Below are 20,782 nucleotides of genomic sequence, written 5' to 3' on the forward strand. Positions count from 1 at the left end.
GTCTCAATGTCTGCTTTGACATTTAGATGGAAGGGAATTTGATGTAAATAATAAAAAAGTACGGGTTGAGGATTGTTTAAATGCCACAGTCAAATAGCTACTTTTCGAAAGATGCGCATTGGCACAAAGCTCAAATAACCTTAAACTGATTTCTTGAACATGTCAATGAAATCCTTTCATTTAAATGTCACCAGATCTCAATCCAAAGGGCGCGTTTGGGATGTGTTCAAAACTGGAGATCTGATAATGGACATCTTTGCAGCAACTGTGTGATGCTATTGTGTCATCGCGGACTAAAATCTATAAACCATTTTTCCAGCACCTTGGTTATCTATACCTCAAACAATCAAGGCAGTTCTGTCAAACCCAGTACTGGCTATAGGTGTACCTCATAAAGTGACTAGTGAGTACAATGACTGCAGTGGCCAAACAAGATACTATTATTCAAACATTTGAATCAGTCATTAGAAAAATGTTAACATTTCACTAACAAGATAAAAAGACTGCTTGCTTTCGTCCTTGTAGCAGTTCAATGCCCCTGATTTAAAATCAACACATCTGAATACAATTGGAAACATAACCTGCTAATTCGTTTTTTAATGAAACCTTACTGAGAAATAAATATGTTGGTCCTAGTACTAATAAATGAATTTGTTCACGTTATTGAAAGCCCAAATAAATGACTAGCTTCCTATACATTTTTTAATATTCACTAATTGCAGTTCAATATTCGCAAGTCACTACTACAGCTTTCAAACTGCTTCCTCTGGACTGCAGGATCCTCTGAAGGACAAAGCAGCACATGAACACTCATAGTCTTCAGATGGTAGCCCACGCACGCACGCACGCACGCACGCACGCACGCACGCACGCACGCACTTGTTTCGTGTGTGTGTGTGTGTGTGTGTGTGTGTGTGTGTGTGTGTGTGTGTGTGTGTGTTTATTCAGTGCTCAAACCCAAGAAATACCTGAGCCACATCTTGAGCATGATGAATAGAAAAGCAACAAGCCTTAATGTTTAGAAGGCATGGAGTGGTGTCAATTGTAAGGAAATATTTGTATGTATTCGTGCAAACTGTGAAGAAACTTGAAAATGATTTGTGTAGACAACTGGGCTGGTTTTGGGCCTGCTAACATGTGGTTTTGTGAGGACAAAGGAAGAAGGGCTGGTAAGGGTTTTATTGCTGTGGGGGAGCTGGACCGAGACCCCACTGTGGTCTCGGAATGTGATGGGGGATGTGTGTCGGTGCAGAGGCTGCAGAAATAGGAGACAGTGAGGGTCAGAGGTGTTTGTATGAGATGACTGGACCAGTTGTCCTTAAACTCCACCCCCTCCTGTATCATTTGGTATGAAAGCCTATCCAGCTTGCTGTTCTGTCTCTCTCTTCACGCGTCGCTGGGACAGGAGGTCGTGGTGGCCTGTGGGCAGGAGCCAGGAGTAGGCCAAACTCCTGACATTACACATAATACGATATGATTGTGTATGGTAATGTATTTGATTGTATTGCATTGTATATTACCATTAAAGTGGATTATTGTTAAACGGTTAAGTGTATGCTCTGGATTCCCTTCATGTAAGATAACAGCTTGTAGGAACGCGAGGAGATTTAAGCCTATATCTCCTAACAAATGGTGACCCGACGTTTCCGTGTAGACAGGGCTGTGGAAGGTTTCAGAGTGTTTTTGAAGTTTGAATGGAGTATACAATGCATATTTTATACCATGTTAGGAAAGTTATATATAACACGTGAACGTTGATCGTCAGGTATAGAGAGTCCTGCGTAACAAGAAATTAGAGCAGTTTGCGTGGATCTTCAGGTAGTTTAGTCCTGAAGTGGCGTAGGAGCGGTGCAGTTCGTGAGTTTTGGGTGCAAGTCCCAGACGGCGAAACCTGGATGGTCGATATTTGAGATCGGTCCGCCGTTTATAACTGGGGGTAAAATAGCAGTCTGAGATCGAATAAGCGAAAGTATCAATGGACTGCTATTCTGTTAAATCCTTGGGAGAGAGCGCTAACGTCACCTACATTGTGACGAGACCGGCTCCCGTTTCCCTTGTCTGTAAAAATTAATTTGAAAGGCTGACGTAAACATAACGTTGATCGCAAGGTAGGCAGAGAGTCCTGCGTGACGACATATGTAACACGTTATCAGGCCGGACAAACTGTACGGGGAATAAATCTGTGTGATTTTTACCTAAATAACCTGTGTGAGCGATTGTCTGTGGTAATCAGGCATTCGCTCAGAAGAGTGAAGCTCATTTGTGCTCTGCTGCTGCCATCTAGTGGCTGAAAGGGGGGGAAGCACGTTAATTAAGTCAGATAAATAAAAGCGAAGTCAATATATTGCGTCAGAATAGTAAAGACAATTCTGAAATTCCAGGGAGTTATCGGGAGCAATGGGAACAGATTAAGAGATTGATTTTAAGTGGAATCAAAAAGGGGGATAAAGAAAAGGCTTGTATATTTAAATAAATAAGCTGTCTGTAGGTTGTCATTGTTGATTAGTAAAGACCTTGTTTTATGTTGGTAAATGTAATGGTACAAAAGACAGGGGTACTTATGCCCGTTTAGGTTTTCAATGTGCGCCATCACGTTAGAACAGGATTGGTGGCATTTTCAGTTCATTGCTTACTTCCACACGCCTTCCCCCTCCTTGTCTCTTTCACGACTATAGTTAATGCATTGGAACGATTGTCAAGTTGCCGTGTTTCTAGGAACACGGCTGTTCCGGAACGGCCTTTCAAAATAAAAGCCAAAGGCCGCTGTCCGCCAGAGATGCCTTCACAATAAAACAGTAATTACCTTAACAATATATTTAACTTATATTGCGTCTTTAAATATTGATTTTAATTCATTACAGATCTAACCTGCTTGTAACACAACTTTGATCAAAATAATAGGATAAGCAAGTGGTTAAAGGGGGTTTCCTGTCTGGCTCATTTGATTTAGAACTGAAGTAAGGGAAAATAGTGTTTTATGAGTCATTCCTCATGGTTTCTGAAGATAAATCATCAGTTTGTCTGAACTTTGATATAGAGATAGGATCATGGTGGAGAAGGAAGACCTTTTTTTTTGGTTTCAAATAATTAAAGTAGAGTTTAAGGATGAAGTAAGCAGGACTTCAACTGGCCAAAAGACATTTTGAAGTTTAATATTCTTGGTTAGCAAACAAGACATCTGATTATTATGTCACACGTGATAATCTTGTTATAGAAACTAGCTTAAAATATTGGAGAAAATATGTAGATGCTCTTTCGTGGTGTGTGGAATATGTGATGCTGGAAACATGTACGTTTTTCAATGTATAGGAGAAAATGGTTTCCTGAAAGAGTTATGTTGGGTACATATGTAGCAATGGATGAAACAATTTTTAGAGTGAGTTTTTGTAATATCATTTGTAGACATCAATTAGGTTGTTTAGATGGCATTTAACAATTAAGACAGATAGTATGATTACAAAGAGTCAGAGTGGAAAGGGTTGGATTTATTTAACCTCAGTGTGCTAGATTTTTTATAGGTAATGCGTCCCGAGACCTGGACTCCCCCTCTGAGTTAGAAAAGGCTAAGATCTCGACCCTCCAAGCAGACAAAATACCTAACCCAACAGGAAACTCCTTCTTCTCCATCGAACAGACAGAGAACCAGAGCTGAAACGACAACAACAAGACTGCAGCCAGAACTATCTCCGCCTGTGGCATCCAGAACCAGACAGCATGCTGACGGGCAGAAATCTACCCTCATCAGTCCCTCAGACAGGACCATGAAGTTCCAAGCTGAGCACAAGAGCAAAGGGTGGGAGATGAGCAGAATCCGCCCTCCATAAAAACAGCAGGGAGACTGTAAAGGAGGAGATGAAATGTAAAGCAGTGCAAGAACATTGGCATGAGGGTGCATGCAGATGTAACTGGGCCAATGGCTGACAGCGGATGAAGTTACAGCGGATGGACTGAAAAGAACACAGAATCAGAGGAGTTGGCATGGTCGATTTGAAGTGAGGAGGCCAGGGTCACGGCTTGAGAAAACCAGAGGAGGAGAAAAGGAAAACGGGAATGAGTGAGTTTACACATAAACACACTTATTCACAAAACGCACATTTAAAGCATAAATACGTAAAGACAGAAAGATTTATTAAAATAAAAATAGCAGTAGACTATTAGGGTAAAATGAGAACACACTGAGGGTTCAGAGTACAACCATACTCTTCAATCTTTTCATCAGGTTAACATAATATTCTTTGACATTTTTATTCACGTGTGAATAAAGTAGTGGGATAGTTTTGGGAACCACTCTATAAGACAAATCTTTATCTGTATGGATAATGTTAAAGGGCGAGCTGGTGCCAAGCCAGATATAGTATTCCAATCTAAATAATTGATTTCACCATTGTAGCATAGTTATTACCATGGGAAATATGAAATGACTTCTGGTTTTAAATCCTTGATAAAGGAGGGAGGAATGGTTGCATGTTCGGACATCCAGGGTTCCACACACTGCTAAAGAGTTTAACATTGGTTTTTAGGTGGACCAGAATGGATGACATGTGGTTGTTATACCATTGTTATCGTGAACTAAACATAAATAAGGACATAGTATCTGCTTGAAGATGAATGGATTTCATATCCTAGAGGGGATTAGTTATTGTGAAGACTCCACAAGGTATCTACTAATGTATTGTAAAGAACTTGAATTGACTTGATAAATAAGTGAAGATAAGAAGATCTATGGACCATAAATTAGTCAAGTGGTAAATAAAAATAGCGGAAAAGAGGGGGACTATTAAAGGGAAGTGGAAAATCAGTCTAATACACACTGATAAAAAAAAGGGGGGGGCATGAAGGAAGTATGCACTGGATTTTTTATTCGTGTGTGAATTTGGTAGTGTTTTAATTTGTTACAGTATTGATCAGTTCAAAGGGAGAGTTTTAGTAACAGCTCTATAAGATCAGATAACTATTTATTTATATAGGTCATGTTGAAGGGAAAGCTGGTTCTAAACAAAATATAGTATTTCAATTTGAGGTACTGGTTTCATGTTCAGACACCCAGAGTTCCACGCACTGTGAAAGAGGGTAACATTGTTCTTTAAGTGCACCAGAATTGAAGATAAATTGATAGAATGAGTTATGGAATAAATAGCAGAGCTTTACAGATCCTAGTAATGTTTTGACACAAGATAGTGAGGTACACATGTTTCTGAAATAGATCTATTAGTCATTTTAATACTAATTAGGTGTAAATGAATTGTAGTAATAGTAATAGTACAATAAGGAAGTGACATTTTTTTGGCTAGACACTTTTCAGGGAATGTGGGAAACAGCAAAGAGGGGTTGGAGACATCTTGAACATTATAGTTGTAATTGTGAATTAATAAATGATGGCGCTCCATATATACAGATTTGTATAGACGGAGGATGCTGGCCTGTGCTGGAACATCAAAGTCTCTGCAGAGCACAACACATGGCCAAAAAGACTGAGACCAACTGACCGACAGGGTAACTTGGGAAGGCACTGTCAATGACTGACTCTGAGGTGTACCTGACCAAACCTGACTTTACAACCTGACAGTGTGAGTGTGAGTGTGTGTATGTCTGCACCTGATCAGTGCAACTGCGTGATTTGAAACGATGACTAATCAAGCATGTTTTGGACTAACACATTATTTCTGTGTGAAATGAGGGGTTTCCTAACATTCCCCAAACGGGAAACCGTATCTAATCTGGTTGATGTTTCACTCCCACAGGAGGTGGCGGTTTGCAGAATGTGAAACTCAAACTATGAAATTTGGAATTCTGTTTCTTTTAGGACTGAATGATGGAGAGAAACACTCTCAAGTGTTTACTGGGAAAAATGTTTGGTATTGTCTTATAATCCATTATGACCTGAAGGTTTTCTTCCCATACAGGTTTTTGTTTACACATGAGAGAATGTGTAAAAAAGGGGGAGTGTAAACTTTACAATGTACATTTTTCATTTAGGGACTGAAAGGAACCTGCTGCCCAACTCCATTGTTCAATCTGACCATTGATTGACAGTTTTAGAATTGACCTGCTCCATATTTGGGGATAAGAGGCTGTTTGGTGAATGTTGACATGTCTCTAGTATTGATTGAGTTATAGCAGGTAACACAGGTAGAGAATCAGAGGCCAAGGGGCTACTGGGAGAGATGTAAGTCCAGAATGAAATACTGGAGAGGCTGACCGGTGAGTAATGTGTCAACTAATGTTTCAACAGGTATTAAAGTAACTGAGGTTTGAAATGTAGAAAGAACATATTTACAGTTAAGCTAAAACATAGTAATGTAATGAGACACAATGTAATTTAGACAACATCATGTAACTAGTCTGGTAAAGAAGTAAAAGCCATAGACTTTATTGTTTAGGTCATTATGGGGATATACATTTCATCTACATTTAGAAAGACATTTGATGACAGTTGGTGCGAATTCTGTATTCATTTTTTAGTAGGATAATATCTAAGAACTGACGGGTAGAAGCAGTATCACCAGGAAGCCATTCACTTTGTTAGTATTGTGATTTTGGTTGTTTTTGAATCCATAAGATTAGTGTGTTTCTTTACCAGAAACATTAGCAGTTCATATTATATTTAGATTTTTAATGGGATCTCAGGGATTTCATTTAAAAATAAATACAGATGCTTGTCAGAAATTCAGAGCTATTGAAATATGTTATTTAGTTTACCTAAAGATGTTGGGGTTCTTATTTAGTTGGCACAGTCCAAGTATTAAGATTCTGAAGCTGCACAATTAATTTAGAAAACCTGTGCACCGACGTCTGTTGTTTTAAGACACCCCACCAACAGGCTCCAAGTGGCCAGGCACTGGTGGGTCAAACAGCCGAGGGCCCCAGAGCCCGGAGCGTAGGCTTGAGGGATTGGTATCAGATTTCTCCACACAGGTTGTGGATGCCAAAAGGGGGACCCGAGACGCAGGAGGCTGACTGTCAACCCCAGGCTCTCCAGCCCCGACCGAGTGACCCAGAGGACATCCCGTGCCGTCCGCCTACAAGGAAAGGGGGACAACTGGTACCACTGTGCGGAGCCAGTGTGCGGCGGGGGAAAACACCTGCGAGGACCCTAGACGACATCAGGACGGATCGGGCTCTCATCAGGGAGGTCGACTCGGAGGCTGTCATCAGCGGATTGGAGGAGAAGGACATCCATCATCCATCCAGCAGTCGTCCCAGGAGGCATCATCAACGGACCGGAGAAGGAAGATCGGGAGGACATCTATTCAGCATCGACTCAGAAGCCGCCGTCAGCAGATCAGAGGGGACAAAGACACGGCAAGCCAGGACGGCACAGGGGACTCCACTCTCCGCTGAAACAGGAGTGTGGGTTAAGTGCAACAAGACGGTGTATGGAGCCAGCCAGGCCTGCCAAGCTATGGGCAGCCTCTACCATGACAGCTGCTTCACCTGCAGCGCCTGTAGTCGAAGGCTGAGAGGGAAGGCGTTCTACTATGACGCAGGAAGGGTTTTCTGTGAAGAGGACTTTCTGTACTCTGGGTTCCAGCAGTCTGCAGACAAGTGCAACGCAGGTGGACATCTAATCATGGACATGCAGGCCGGCAGGCCCTGGGGAAGTCTTACCGCCCCGGTTGCTTCCGCTGCGTCATCTGCAACGAGAGCCTGGACGGAGTGCCCTTCACTGTGGACACTGAGAATAAAAAGTATGGAGACTCAGCAGACAAGGATGCAGTTTTTTGCAAGTGCCTTGTGTAAATTGCACTCTCTTTTTAAGAGTGCAAAAGAGGGAATTGTAAGGAAATATTTGTATGTATTCGTGCAAACTGTGAAGAAACTTGAAAATGATTTGTGTAGACAACTGGGCTGGTTTTGGGCCTGCTAACATGTGGTTTTGTGAGGACAAAGGAAGAAGGGCTGGTAAGGGTTTTATTGCTGTGGGGGAGCTGGACCGAGACCCCACTGTGGTCTCGGAATGTGATGGGGGATGTGTGTCGGTGCAGAGGCTGCAGAAATAGGAGACAGTGAGGGTCAGAGGTGTTTGTATGAGATGACTGGACCAGTTGTCCTTAAACTCCACCCCCTCCTGTATCATTTGGTATGAAAGCCTATCCAGCTTGCTGTTCTGTCTCTCTCTTCACGCGTCGCTGGGACAGGAGGTCGTGGTGGCCTGTGGGCAGGAGCCAGGAGTAGGCCAAACTCCTGACATTACACATAATACGATATGATTGTGTATGGTAATGTATTTGATTGTATTGCATTGTATATTACCATTAAAGTGGATTATTGTTAAACGGTTAAGTGTATGCTCTGGATTCCCTTCATGTAAGATAACAGCTTGTAGGAACGCGAGGAGATTTAAGCCTATATCTCCTAACACAATCTACTGATGCGCTGTTGGGGAACCCATTTCAAGCTTCACTTCCCGGCCCATGTTAGGTAAATGAGAAAGTAAATTGAACTGAGTATTGATGCCTTTTCCAGCAAGTTGGATATCAGCCTCAAGGCTTTTGTATTCACTTTATGGAATAATCTAATTTCTCTAGGATAAAATCCTATTCATTACTAAACTGCATAAAATAAAATAGTTGTCACAGGAAATAAATGTAGTGTAATGTTATACTGGTAAAAATTAAAACCATACCATGGACACAGAAATCACAGTCCAATATTGAAAACCATCCATTTGGTCAATTATAGTTAAATAAGGCCAGCAATATACAACCAAATGAAATCTTTGCAGCTTTGCTAAAACAGAACCGTGGATTAATGTGTAACTACCGTCTGCAAAGAATAAACGATGTGTGGCTTTGATTGTTGTTTTGTTTCCCAGCAGGATTACGGAAAAACTGCTGACTTGATTTTCATGAAACCTGTTGAAAGCCATTACATTTTGGATGGATTTGAATCACAAGGTGGACATATACATTATTTCTCACTTAAATATTGTTTGCTACTACCCAGAAATTGAGTATTTGTATGACTGGCTTTTTGAATCGCGGTTCCAAGCATAGCTTTAAGAAACCTGAATATTGAATCTGGGGTTATCCAAGAGAAACAGAAAACTCAATCTCGGCGCCCACAAAACTGTGAGATGGCTTTGGAGACAAGCTAATGGCCTTACAGCGCCATATTCAAAAGCTAACTTCTATTTCATTTGGAGTATACAGCCAGCCTTAATCATTGGGAGATGCTGCCGTAACAACCCAGTCTCACAGCATTTCATGTAATAGTCACAAAATTAATTTAATCTATTGATTCGTGTTCACCAACACGACTTTCCCTTTTTTTCGTGTCACACAGAACGATTTTAAAAGCAATGTATTTCTATTGGTAGTATGTTTCGTGCCTGCACCACGTAGGCCTGTCGCGATAATCGATAAATGAACTTATCGTGCGATAAATAAAAATGGACTCGATAACTTTTCTGAGCTCGATAAATTGCCGTTTACATAAGGATGTGACGAGCATTTTAGCCAGGAGCGCTGTGGCCGCCAGGAGCGCTGTGGCCGCCAGGAGCGCTGTGAGGGACGGGGCTGACACACAGCCAGGTCAGGACACTCCACGTGCACATGCAGCAGCCACATTAATAATATAGCGACAAGCGGGAGACAACGTGTGACTTACTCGCGGGGAATTTAAAGTGAAATGGAAACTACACATCTCGATTCTCCGGTGTGGCAGTATTTTGGATTCAAGCCAAATCAACGAGGCGAACCAACGGACTAGAATGAGCCGGGCGGTGTGTCGCATTTGTTTAAAAAAGTAGTGACAAAAGCAGGCAATACCACGCATTTTAAACTACACCTAAAACACAACCACCCCATTCCGTTTTCCCAGCTGGGAGCAAACACGGCAGCTGGAGATGGAGAGCCCCACCTTCCCGACAGTTTACAATCAAAGATGCATTTGCCCGACAATGCAAACATGTTGGTGTTCCTTGCTCGAAAACTTTGAAAAACAGATTTGGATATGGTTGAGGGATCTGGGTCTTTGAACTGTACACTTGACTGTTGTTTTAAGGAGTTTTTTTTTGCTTTTTTTGCTTTGAGATAATGTGTGCTCATATTTATTTATATATAGATAGATAGATAGATAGATAGATAGATAGATAGATAGATAGATAGAGAGAGAGAGAGAGAGAGAGAGAGAGAGAGAGAGAGAGAGAGAGAGAGAGAGAGAGAGAGAGAGAGAGAGCTCTGTTTTCCAGCCTGACTCTATTTAATTTATTGTTTTGGTTGTGTGTGATTTAATTAATTTATTATAATTTAATTTATTTGTTTTATTTATTATATATAATTTATATATTTTAATATTATTTCACATTTCATTTGCAATGTTGAATGTTCAATAAAAAGTTATGTTTGAAAGGATGTACTTGAATTATTATTATATATTATCATTATGTCAGTGGTCTAAAATGGTCTTACAACGGTGCCGACAATATTATCGTTTATCGCAATAATTTCCAGAAAAATGTATCGTCCAACTAAATGAATTATCGTGAGAGGCCTAGCACCACGTCCAGTTGGGTCTTGGAAGACCGGAAGCTGTGGGGTTCATCAAAACATTTTCTTACTCAATATCAAGCCACGATTATTGTTTTTATTTTAAATTGTATAATGTCGGACTCGTTTTGCCGTCCGCGAGGAAAAGAAATGGGGCTCAGAGCCTCAGAATACTGAAATCTGTATAATCTATTTCCTTCTAATTTGTTATTATTTAGATTGCTTTTAAAATCGTTCTGTGTGACACAGGAAAAATGGGGACATTTTGTTGGTGAACACGAATCAATAGATTCATTTCGTGACTATAACACGAAATGCCGTGAGACTGGGTTGGCCATAAGACAGAACAGAAACGACAGTCCGGCCTCTGTGATGGTTAATGGAGAGAAAGCAAACACCAGCTACAAGCTCCTGTAGGCAAAGTGCCTAGCTGCTAGCTTAGCCAAACTCATGACCGTGTGAGTGCTAGCCCTGATTGTGCTAAACTTGGTGGTTTAGCTAGAAATATCTTTAGCATTTAACAATTTAGCAAGGGGCTAACATACTAGCCTACTACTGCATTACACCAACGGTTGCCAGGGTTTCAACTGGTCATTTGATTGCAGAATGTGGGATTATTTTTACGCAATTGCCCGATTAAAGTTGAGTTCAGTCAGTGTTAACTGTTTTATTCGAAGGTTTTAATACATTTTTGGGACGTATTTTACAAATGTACAAATTGCTTTCATTATTTTATTTAGCCATTCAACTAAATGTAGGCTAACACATTTAGCTTACGTCTTTATTTCAGTTAAGTATTAAAGAAATGAAAGCCTTTTTGAAATATTTCAATAAAAAATAACGAAACCTATACAATATTCTTATTTCTGTCTCTGTAAAGCTTTGTTGTTTGTTGGATCTGAGGAATCACAAAGTAGGAATGGCTGACCCTCACACAGATCTCAAGCTAGACAGCTAGCTAGCCAGCTAACCGGGAGTAAACATGCCGAGTCTTCAGTCCATCTCTTCCTGGACATTACCTGTTTCCCATGCACCAGTATTGTGGTGATGTGAGGAGCTATAGAGCTGGCAAACTTCTTGGTAATGGCAGCAGCATGGCGCACTACCAGCCTACAGTTTGGCCAGATTAAAGTGTCAACATAAAACAAGATTTTTGTGAGGACGCCAAACAGAGAAAACAACAGGTAAAGAGACAAGTTATTCGGGTTATCGGGACCTGAAACAACATTAACTCTAAACCCTAGCATTCATGTTTTTTTAGATCTGCACACTTTGGTAATCCTCTATGCATTTGGATTCCATAATACATCGACTAATGGCAATGAAACATGAATTGAAATGACAGACAGGAGGGACATTTGTGTATGTGTGTGTGAGAATATCAGACCAAAGCTTTCTGCTGCCAGCTCTTCTGTAGAGTCTCTCAAGTTCATCCGTCAGGTTCTCTGGAAGCAGAGAAATGTTTGCGTTCAGACATAAGATATTATATTCATAAGAACATATACTTATATGCAAATGTGTCCTCCATTCTTGCATTTGTACTAAATGATTTTTCCAGAGACTTGGGATCTCAAAGAAACACAACAAACATGGCGTTGGACTGTGGTGGGCAGCTAGTTGCACTTATCTGAGCTGATGATTTGTAGAGAAGAACACAATAAGTGAGAACAAGGGCTAACAAGACTACCTCAATATGGTTTATACATTTTTCAGCACTAGCTACAGATGAGTTGGAAAATATTAACATGTTCTTGTTAGTTTCAAACAGGCTTAGTTCAAGCTACTGCTGCAAGCTAACAAGGAGTGACGCTTTTATTTAATTTATGATCAATACTACATCACTGTTCCTTTCAAACTACAGGGTTTCAGTTGTAAAAAATCTAAATTGGAAAAACTCTGATCCAGTCGGTAAAATAAAGATTAGGTGTGTTAATCCCTCGCACTACAGGATCACTGGAACAGTATGGCCTTTAATCGGAAATACTTGTGCGACTTGTGCGAAATCTTCCCAATTCATCTTTAGCGTTGGGCCAGTATATCTCACATTGCCTGTGTGTGTGTGTTTGTGTTTGTGTGTGTGTGTATCCTTACCATCTTTTGCAAGGTATGCCGGGCCTTCTCTCCTCAGAATGATGCTTGCAAGCTGAGCCTGACTGGCCAAGCAGTCGCAGTCCTGAAAAATGACACACACAAATGGAGAGACCCGTTACATCTACCAAAAAGATACACTTTAAGAAGCAAAAACACTTAGATACCTTTTTTGCACACAGCTACATACATTTTCTGTCACACTAATAAGCCGTAATGAAACTTCCTTGTGCCTGAAATATGAAAAATAAAGCATTTTAGCTTGTCGTAGCAGATTGGGGTAAATTATGTATTATTATTATTACTTTCACACTGCCGCTATCATACTGTACTTAGATAATTAAAAACAGAGTGTTCATTACAAAAAAAAAATGTATTTGTGTGATGGAAGCTCAGAAACACAGTAGTCTAAACATTACACATAACATTTTAAATGGCCTGTTGGGCTTCCGACTTGCCTCCAAGAGGCTTTTTCGTGCGCCATACCATGCTTCATATGCCTTCCGAAGTTCTGACTCGGTTGGTTTAACCACGACCAAGGGCTCAATTTGAGCAACTTTGTACCAGGCACTATGGAACCATTTTGCCTGCACCAAAAATGAGACCCATAACATTTCTTTTTTTTTCACCAGTTCTGACAATCTACTTAAACTGCTTCTACTTCATCTGATATTACTGCTAAAATAACTACTACTATACTGAAATCCTCTTGGAGCCAACAAACATTTACTGCAGCAGGTGTAAGTGGAGGTATGGATTTTTCAAACACGGAGAAAATATTTTGGTACAAAGCCAGATTGAAGAGCTGTTCATTCTAACAAGACTTGAATGGTCAAAACCTAACCTTGAGGCAAAACTGTATTTCCATTGTTATAAAGAAATGGGAGACATTTGGCCAAGTGAGCGTGGGCAATGTCAATGAGTCAACAAGGGAGGTAGGGGCGGGGGACTAGCTGGAGGAGGACTTGAGACTTGTTTACCCTTATTGATAGAAATCCTGGGTATAGAGAATATATTTTCATTATATGATTTCTAATGAATATATATATATATATATATATATCATCTGTCTAGAGTTAGATTTTTCAGTTTTTCTGGCAGGACTGCTGCATGTTTGACTGTAAGCGGTTTAAAATGGAGAGTTCCCCAGGCTGCTGCCCCTTATCACAGCTAGAGTAACTCACACTGTTTACCTGGGGATGGCAGTCTCCCCTCATACACGTCAAGTACTCAGACACTTATTTTCACCTGTCACTCCGACTTGGCAGTGACAAAGACCTGATGGCCCGTGCAAACAATACCTGAAGTGTATTTATGGCAATGTATTACAGGCACAGCGCCAAGCTCAGGGAACACCGCTCAAGATTTACACATGGACAATTTTCTTATACATGAAGGATGTATACATCTATTTTGTTTATCTTTTGTGTGATTGTATTGTCAACTTCATTATGGAAGCATAACAATTAAATAAATAGAATTAAAACTTCCCATAAATCTTATAAACTCACATGGAACTTCTGGATGATCTCATTGGTTGGCTTCTGCAGCCACTCCTCCACGTCGATCTCCGGCTGCTGCTCCAGGTCAGACGCGTTGGGGGTGCTCATCTGTCTCTTCACTTTGGAGTGTTTCGGCAGCTCCAGCTCCTCAAAGCTCTTGAACTCTGGGATCCTATGCACACACAAGTATGCTATTAGTATAAAGACGGAACGGAAGATTCATATACACTTTTTCCATTTGGAAAATTCACAATTGAAGCAACAATCAAAACAATGCTGCCAAAAACCACGGTGGGAAACATGCATGACTTGTTCCATTTGTCGCTTTCTTAATGGAAGCTTTTTCAAAGTATTCTGCGAGCAGATAAACTGACTTTACAACATAAAGCCTAGAGGAAGGTCTTACTCTGCCTCGTTGACACGCAGGAAGTCCAACTGCTCCACCACAGCTCCAGATATCAGGGTCTAGAAGGGCAATGAGAGAAAAGGACACATGAAGTGATTTGGAAAGGGATTATCAATATATTTACACTGTGATGAAATTCTTGGAGTAAAGAAACAAAACACAATGAGTATAAAGACTGATATCAGACACCAAAGATGTATTGGAAGTAATGGCCGGAGAATTGACAAAGACATTTGCTAAGACACCGTAGTGACGGGTCCTCTGCCGTAACCAACTGTGAGGATCCGTCCGCTAAACTGCTCCTTTTCCCACAGAGAGATGGTAGTCAAACATTCCACCACAAAGACATTACCAGTTATGTGTCTTGCAGCGAAGTGGGATCCAGAAGACCTCGTTCAGGTTAGGTTTACTCTCAGATATATAGCATACTCAGTTCTGAGCATTTTGAAGGGGATGAGGAGATTGCTTGCAACCTCCTTTAGATGGAGGAAAGGGGTCATGTCTTACACAGCTGATGAGAGAGCCTGAGAAACACAGACCAACCCTAAGGCCAAACGCCTTCTGCATTACAGACACAGTAATGGAGTAATATACCAACAATAAACACATTTAAAGATTTGTAGAAGGTAATCATTCTCATTTTGAAGCCAACAACACAGAAGGTGATAACCGACAGCTATAAATCCCTGAGTTTTGTCAGCGGAGACCGGGCACAACACGTCCGTTTAAATAATGCACTTGCAGTAAAAAGGTGGAGCTCAGTCTACTGTTTCAAATGTATAAATATGTACAGCAGTGACAATTTACTGTCTAAAAGGAAAAGTTTTAGTATTTTAAAATCATATGTAGCCGTGTAGGAGCAGAGAGTGCAGTTTAATCTGACTTGCTCCTCGGGTCTAAATGTGATATTAGCCTTTCCAACTGAAGTCGAAGACAAAAATAAGAGGAGAAGGGAGAAATACTGCTCCACATAACAATGAGGTCTGTGATGAAGAAGATAACTGTTTCAAAGTTGTAGGAGTTGGCTGTGAAGTGAATAGCAATAAGCTAAGGCAAGGGAGAACTTTTTAGAGGGGAAAAAGAAGGAGGATATAAGGAAGTCTCTGCTGAACACCAAGTCGCAGTGGGAGGCAAGATAGGGCTAGAAACCCTCTCATAAGTTTGACAAAGCAGTAAAGTTATCAATGTGAAAATAATTCTAATCTACCTTGGCCTAATTTTTTATTTCTTTGCTTCCTTGAGTTGAAATCCTACAAGTTAAACTTTTTGTGGCTAAATAAATGAGTTCTGCTGAAAACTTTCCAATGAGTTCATCATCTTCAGATATGACAACCCAGTCTCACGGCATTTCGTTTTCACCAACACGATTTTTAATCTATTGATTCGTGTTCACCATCACGATTTGCCCCTTTTTTTCGTGTTGCACAGCACGATTTTAAAAGCAATGTATTTCTACTGGTAATGTGTTTCGTGCCTGCAGGCTGCAGCACGTATTTTTCTCCGGTCGGGTCGTGGAAGACCGGAAGCTGTGTGGTTCATAAAAACATGTTCTTACTCAATATCAAGCCACAGTTATTGCTTTTATTTTAAATCGTATAATTTCTGACTTTTGTTGCCGTCTGTGAGGAAAATAAATGGGGCTCAGAGCCTCAGGATACTGAAATCTGTATTTTTTAAATCTGTTTTCCTTCTAATTTTTTATTCTTTTCAAAATAACACACTGTTATTTACTCACCAATAACACACAATTATCCTTTCTTTTATTTATTGGTTTAATTCCATAATCTCGGGCTTTTTTGGTGTCCGTCAGGAACTGAATTTCAAAATAAATATAACCGGAAACAGACGTAGGCATTTCGAGCGATTACCCAAGATCCTCAGCTATGGTTTTAAGCTCTCTGATTGGATGTGTTAGCCGCAATGCATGCTGGGAGTTGGTGTTTATATTATATGAAATCCGGAAAACATTTTAAAAGTATAAAATAATACTTAATTCCGAGTGCTCTTGCTTTTCTCTTTGAAAGTCATCACATAACGGCATTATAATACACGGTTCGGCTGCATTACATATTACAGATCTGCCGTAGTTCTTTATTTATAGCGCCCTGATGAGAAGACCTTTGGAAAAACTGGAAGAAATGCCGCCGAAACTGAATACTTGACGTGGATCATAAATATATCAACAATTAAACAACATCTTCAATTTCTCTTCACACAATACGTCTCCTTGCAGTATCTACACTAATTCGGCTGACTTTTACATTTGATCTAATTCATAGATAGGTTATATTTACACCATAATGGTGCACAGCTGATAGAAAAGGACTGTAGTTTTCAAAGATATTACTGATTTTCTTTGAATGTAAGAATGTAAATACTGAGTCTGAAATAGTATAGCAATATGCTGTAAAATGATGTGAAAGCATGAATAAAACTACACATCTTCAGATGTTGTACATACACACTAATAATACAAAGTTGTTATGGCTGTGTGCACCTTGTGTGCACCTCCTAGTGGTTAAAGCACGTTATTGAATTATTGTTTTTATGTGTTATATTTGATTAAAAAAATATTAAGAGTACATACTTTCATAGGGGGAAGGTATAAATATAGAAAAATAGAATATAAAAAATCAAGAAGATACTATAAGTGATCTCTACAATAAAACAGTTTAGTGCAGGATGTACACAGATATTAATAGGAGGAGGTGCAAAACAGAAAAACGGATTAACCTTTATTTAAACATTACATATTAAATATTAAGCCTGACAAAGTAATTAACGTCTAATATATTGCTTTCCTGCAATGTTAACTATGTTGAAGCACTTATTTTAACTGATATTATACACATTAATTATACTCTTATGTATGTAGATAGAATAAGAAATGTGCAGAATATGACAGTTTAATGGTGGAGGTACACACATATTGATAGATGTCTTGTACTGCACTGTTGAGGAACCTGTGACCCAAGTTTTTCATTCATTGCATAACTACACCGTAGTTGTGTATGATATGTCAATAAACCTTTGAAAATCTTGAAAGGGATGTGCAAAATAGCCATAATATACAGTCTTTAATTAACTATTAGTAGAGAATAACGAGTAATGAATATACTTTATTACTTGTTTCCATTCATGTCAATTTCAGATACATGTTTAGTCTTCTCAAGCACCAACTATCAAATATCTCTCCTGATTGTTGGCACTTGACAATCACCTTACCTGCATTTTACTCAGGTGTAACTAAAGTCTGATTTAAGGGTTGTTTATATTTCACATAATTAATCAGAATCTGCAAAGTAACTCAAATAAATTCAGAAATGTTGACAATCGCAATGATGCTCGAAATGTCCCTTATAGGCCTACGTCTGTTTCCGGTTATTTTTATTTTGAAATTCAGTTCCTGACGGACACCAAAAAAGCCCGAGATTATGGAATTAAACCAATAAATAAAAGCAAGGATAATTGTGTGTTATTGGTGAGTAAATAACAGTGTGTTATTTTGAAAAGAATAACAAATTAGAAGGAAAAAAATATTTAAAAATACAGATTTCAGTATCCTGAGGCTCTGAGCCCCATTTATTTTTCTCACAGACGGCAACAAAAGTCCGAAATTATACGATTTAAAATAAAAGCAATAACTGTAGCTTTATATTGAGTAAGAACATGTTTTTATGAACCACACAGCTTCCGGTCTTCCACGACCCGACCGGAGAAAAAGACGTGCTGCAGCCTGCAGGCACGAAACACGTTACCAGTAGAAATACATTGCTTTTAAAATCGTGCTGTGCAACACGAATAAAAGGGGCAAATCGTGTTGGTGAACACGAATCAATAGATAAAAAATCGTGTTGGTGAACACGAAATGCCGTGAGACTGGGTTGGATATGACATGAACAAGGCATCCAGCAACACAAAGTATGTGTAAGCAGTGCTACAATTCTACTCCGGTTTAACGGATATTAACTTCTTTTTGACTCTTGTGGACAGTGAAGATTAGGGTTAGGGTTAAGGTGTGATAAGTGCATTAGTTAGCAATTAGTTGTCTATTTGCTCATCTAGGAGATACAGAGAAACACTTTCTTTCATTCAGAGTCTTGTTTGGTTCTGCCTGATGAATGTAATTCTAATAAATACTCTGCTTGTAGTTCAGTTGTTGGTCTCCACCAGGAAATATCAGGCTCTTTAGCTGCTATATGCTCCACTATGTTGACCAGTTAGTGGCATTGTCTTTCTAGGCAGGTTCAGCTCTTCTGGTAGCAATCTTAAAGGTCTCCTATTATGCTATTTTTAGGCATACATTATGGGTCTCAGATATATAAGAATATATAAAAACATGTCTATGATGTGTTTTGCTCAAAATACCAAACAGCATGCATTTTAGACATCCCTCATATCATATCCCTCTATTCCAGCCCTGTTAGAGAAACGCTGATTTTGGGTCCTTAGCTTGAAAAAAAAGAAAAAGAGGAGGGGGAGCTAATGCCTGCTCAGAATTCTGCCATATCATGTTCCAAACCACATCAAGGATTATTTCTGAAACAGTATGGAGCTCAAATGCTCTCTCTCTCTTGCGGGTTTACTACAAGGTTAGTTCCTTTTGTTATTCCCTGCTTTTGTACACATATTCTCTCCAGCGTTAGCTCTGAGTGTTAAAAATGCTAATGTAAACAAAGACCATATTACGTCCAAAACAGTCGGGCATTGTTTCTGATAGCAACGTTTCTGATAGGGCCGTGGGCGTAAAGCCAGCCGACATTTCCGATATTACGTCATATCGGACGCACATCTGGATCAGCTCCGTTGTAGCCCCGTTTTTAGAGATTTGGGTACGGAGGAAAAAAGAGAGGGTTTTATTTTCTGACACTTTGTGAGTTCCCTGACACACCGGGGACACATATTTATGTATTAAAGACATACAAAATTGCATTTTGCATGATACGTCCCCTTTAAGTCAGATTGTACAAAGTCCATGAGAAAATTACCCCACCTCTCACTTGGTTTATTAGGTGAGGTAACATTTAACTTATTGCGTTATGGTCTCAATGACTAGTTCTATATCTTCTTCGAAACAGCATGATGTTCAATTTGTAAATGTTGGTACCATTTAGAGACAACTAAATGATAAACTAGCGATATGCCTTAGACATGGCTGCATTCTAAGAAATAACGTTGAGAGGGTTGCTAGGGTGTTGTTTCAGTCTAGGAACTCTCCATGTTTTGTCATGTGTAGTTTTTTTCTGAACTTGACCTCATTATAAAAACCAAAAGGGCACATGCCAAAATGGCAACATGGGAATCTCATGGTCCACCAACCAATGGATGATGTCTTCCATAAATTCTAGTACTTCCATTGTTAATAATGCAATATTGATTATAGAAGCTTCAAATACACATGTGGTTGTAATTGTGTGGCGCTTCCACTGGCTTGGAAAGCAAGACTCAAGACCCATTTTGATGTGAATCTTCCTTTAACGTTTTTGTCGTCCTATGTTTTAAGATGTGATTCATCATTCATTTTAAGTTCTTCCTACCTTCTGAGTGACCCTGGAACCTGTCTTGACAGCTTCCCATTAATTAATCAGTTATACTGCTGAACTAAGTAGGCGGGTTTCATAGCAGCTGTGACTGCCAATGCATATATAATTCATGCCCTCATACCACAATACGGAATCACCCAGTGATGTTAATGTGTTCAGTAATGCACGTTGGCACAGAGGTTTCTCGACAGTCATCTCCGGAGGCCAATGTACCCTGTAGGGATAGATCTCTAATCTATGAATTCACCATTTAATTTGTTAAAGTCATTCCATATTCTTGGCAAGCCACAACTAGCTTAACCCTAATCGTTTCCATCTCCTTCTTTTAACCCTACAGGATTAATTTACTTTCACCTTTCCCAGGCAAACCAAAACAGTTTTCCATCCAAATTGAATCTGTCAGGCCAAGGTCAGAACACAGACAAACAATGGCACTGCTATTGATATGAGGAAAACCTTTCAGATTAAGGGCTGGATAACTTTCTCAAAACCAGGAGATGAAGCCCCACAAAACCATTTATTGGACATTTGTAATATTAGGCAATTGTTTATTCCATGGTTGGCTGCAACAGCCAGAGTCGACAGGAAAAAGCAGGTTGTGCTTTTCCCCAAGACAGCCATCTTTAAAAAAGCTCCAATAAGAGGAATGGTAACATTGATTCAGTTATCCACCTGTAATGATTGGAATTGTAATATCTAACATTTGTTTACTTCAGTCTAACCGTGTGTTGAATAATGATAAAAGAGACTCAA

The 20,782-nt window shown here is 39.7% G+C and overlaps 1 protein-coding gene across 3 annotated transcripts in view; it reads right to left on the reverse strand.

The window, feature by feature from the left end:
- phkb (phosphorylase kinase, beta) overlaps positions 1–20,782 on the reverse strand; it is a 200,326-nt gene that overhangs the window by 9,007 nt on the left and 170,537 nt on the right. For 2 of the 3 annotated variants that reach the window (XM_034105177.1, XM_034105160.1), the window contains 4 exons: positions 14,487–14,545; positions 14,090–14,252; positions 12,582–12,663; positions 11,878–11,935 (listed from right to left, as the gene is read on the reverse strand). In XM_034105177.1, the coding sequence (XP_033961068.1) occupies positions 11,878–11,935; positions 12,582–12,663; positions 14,090–14,252; positions 14,487–14,545 (362 nt within the window). Of the gene's footprint in view, positions 1–11,509; positions 11,601–11,877; positions 11,936–12,581; positions 12,664–14,089; positions 14,253–14,486; positions 14,546–20,782 lie in introns of all 3 variants that reach the window. The other variant, XM_034105169.1, reaches the window with a different exon arrangement.

This window comes from Pseudochaenichthys georgianus, chromosome 3 (assembly GCF_902827115.2).
Source record: "Pseudochaenichthys georgianus chromosome 3, fPseGeo1.2, whole genome shotgun sequence".
In the NCBI taxonomy this organism is placed as follows: Eukaryota; Metazoa; Chordata; class Actinopteri; order Perciformes; family Channichthyidae; genus Pseudochaenichthys; species Pseudochaenichthys georgianus.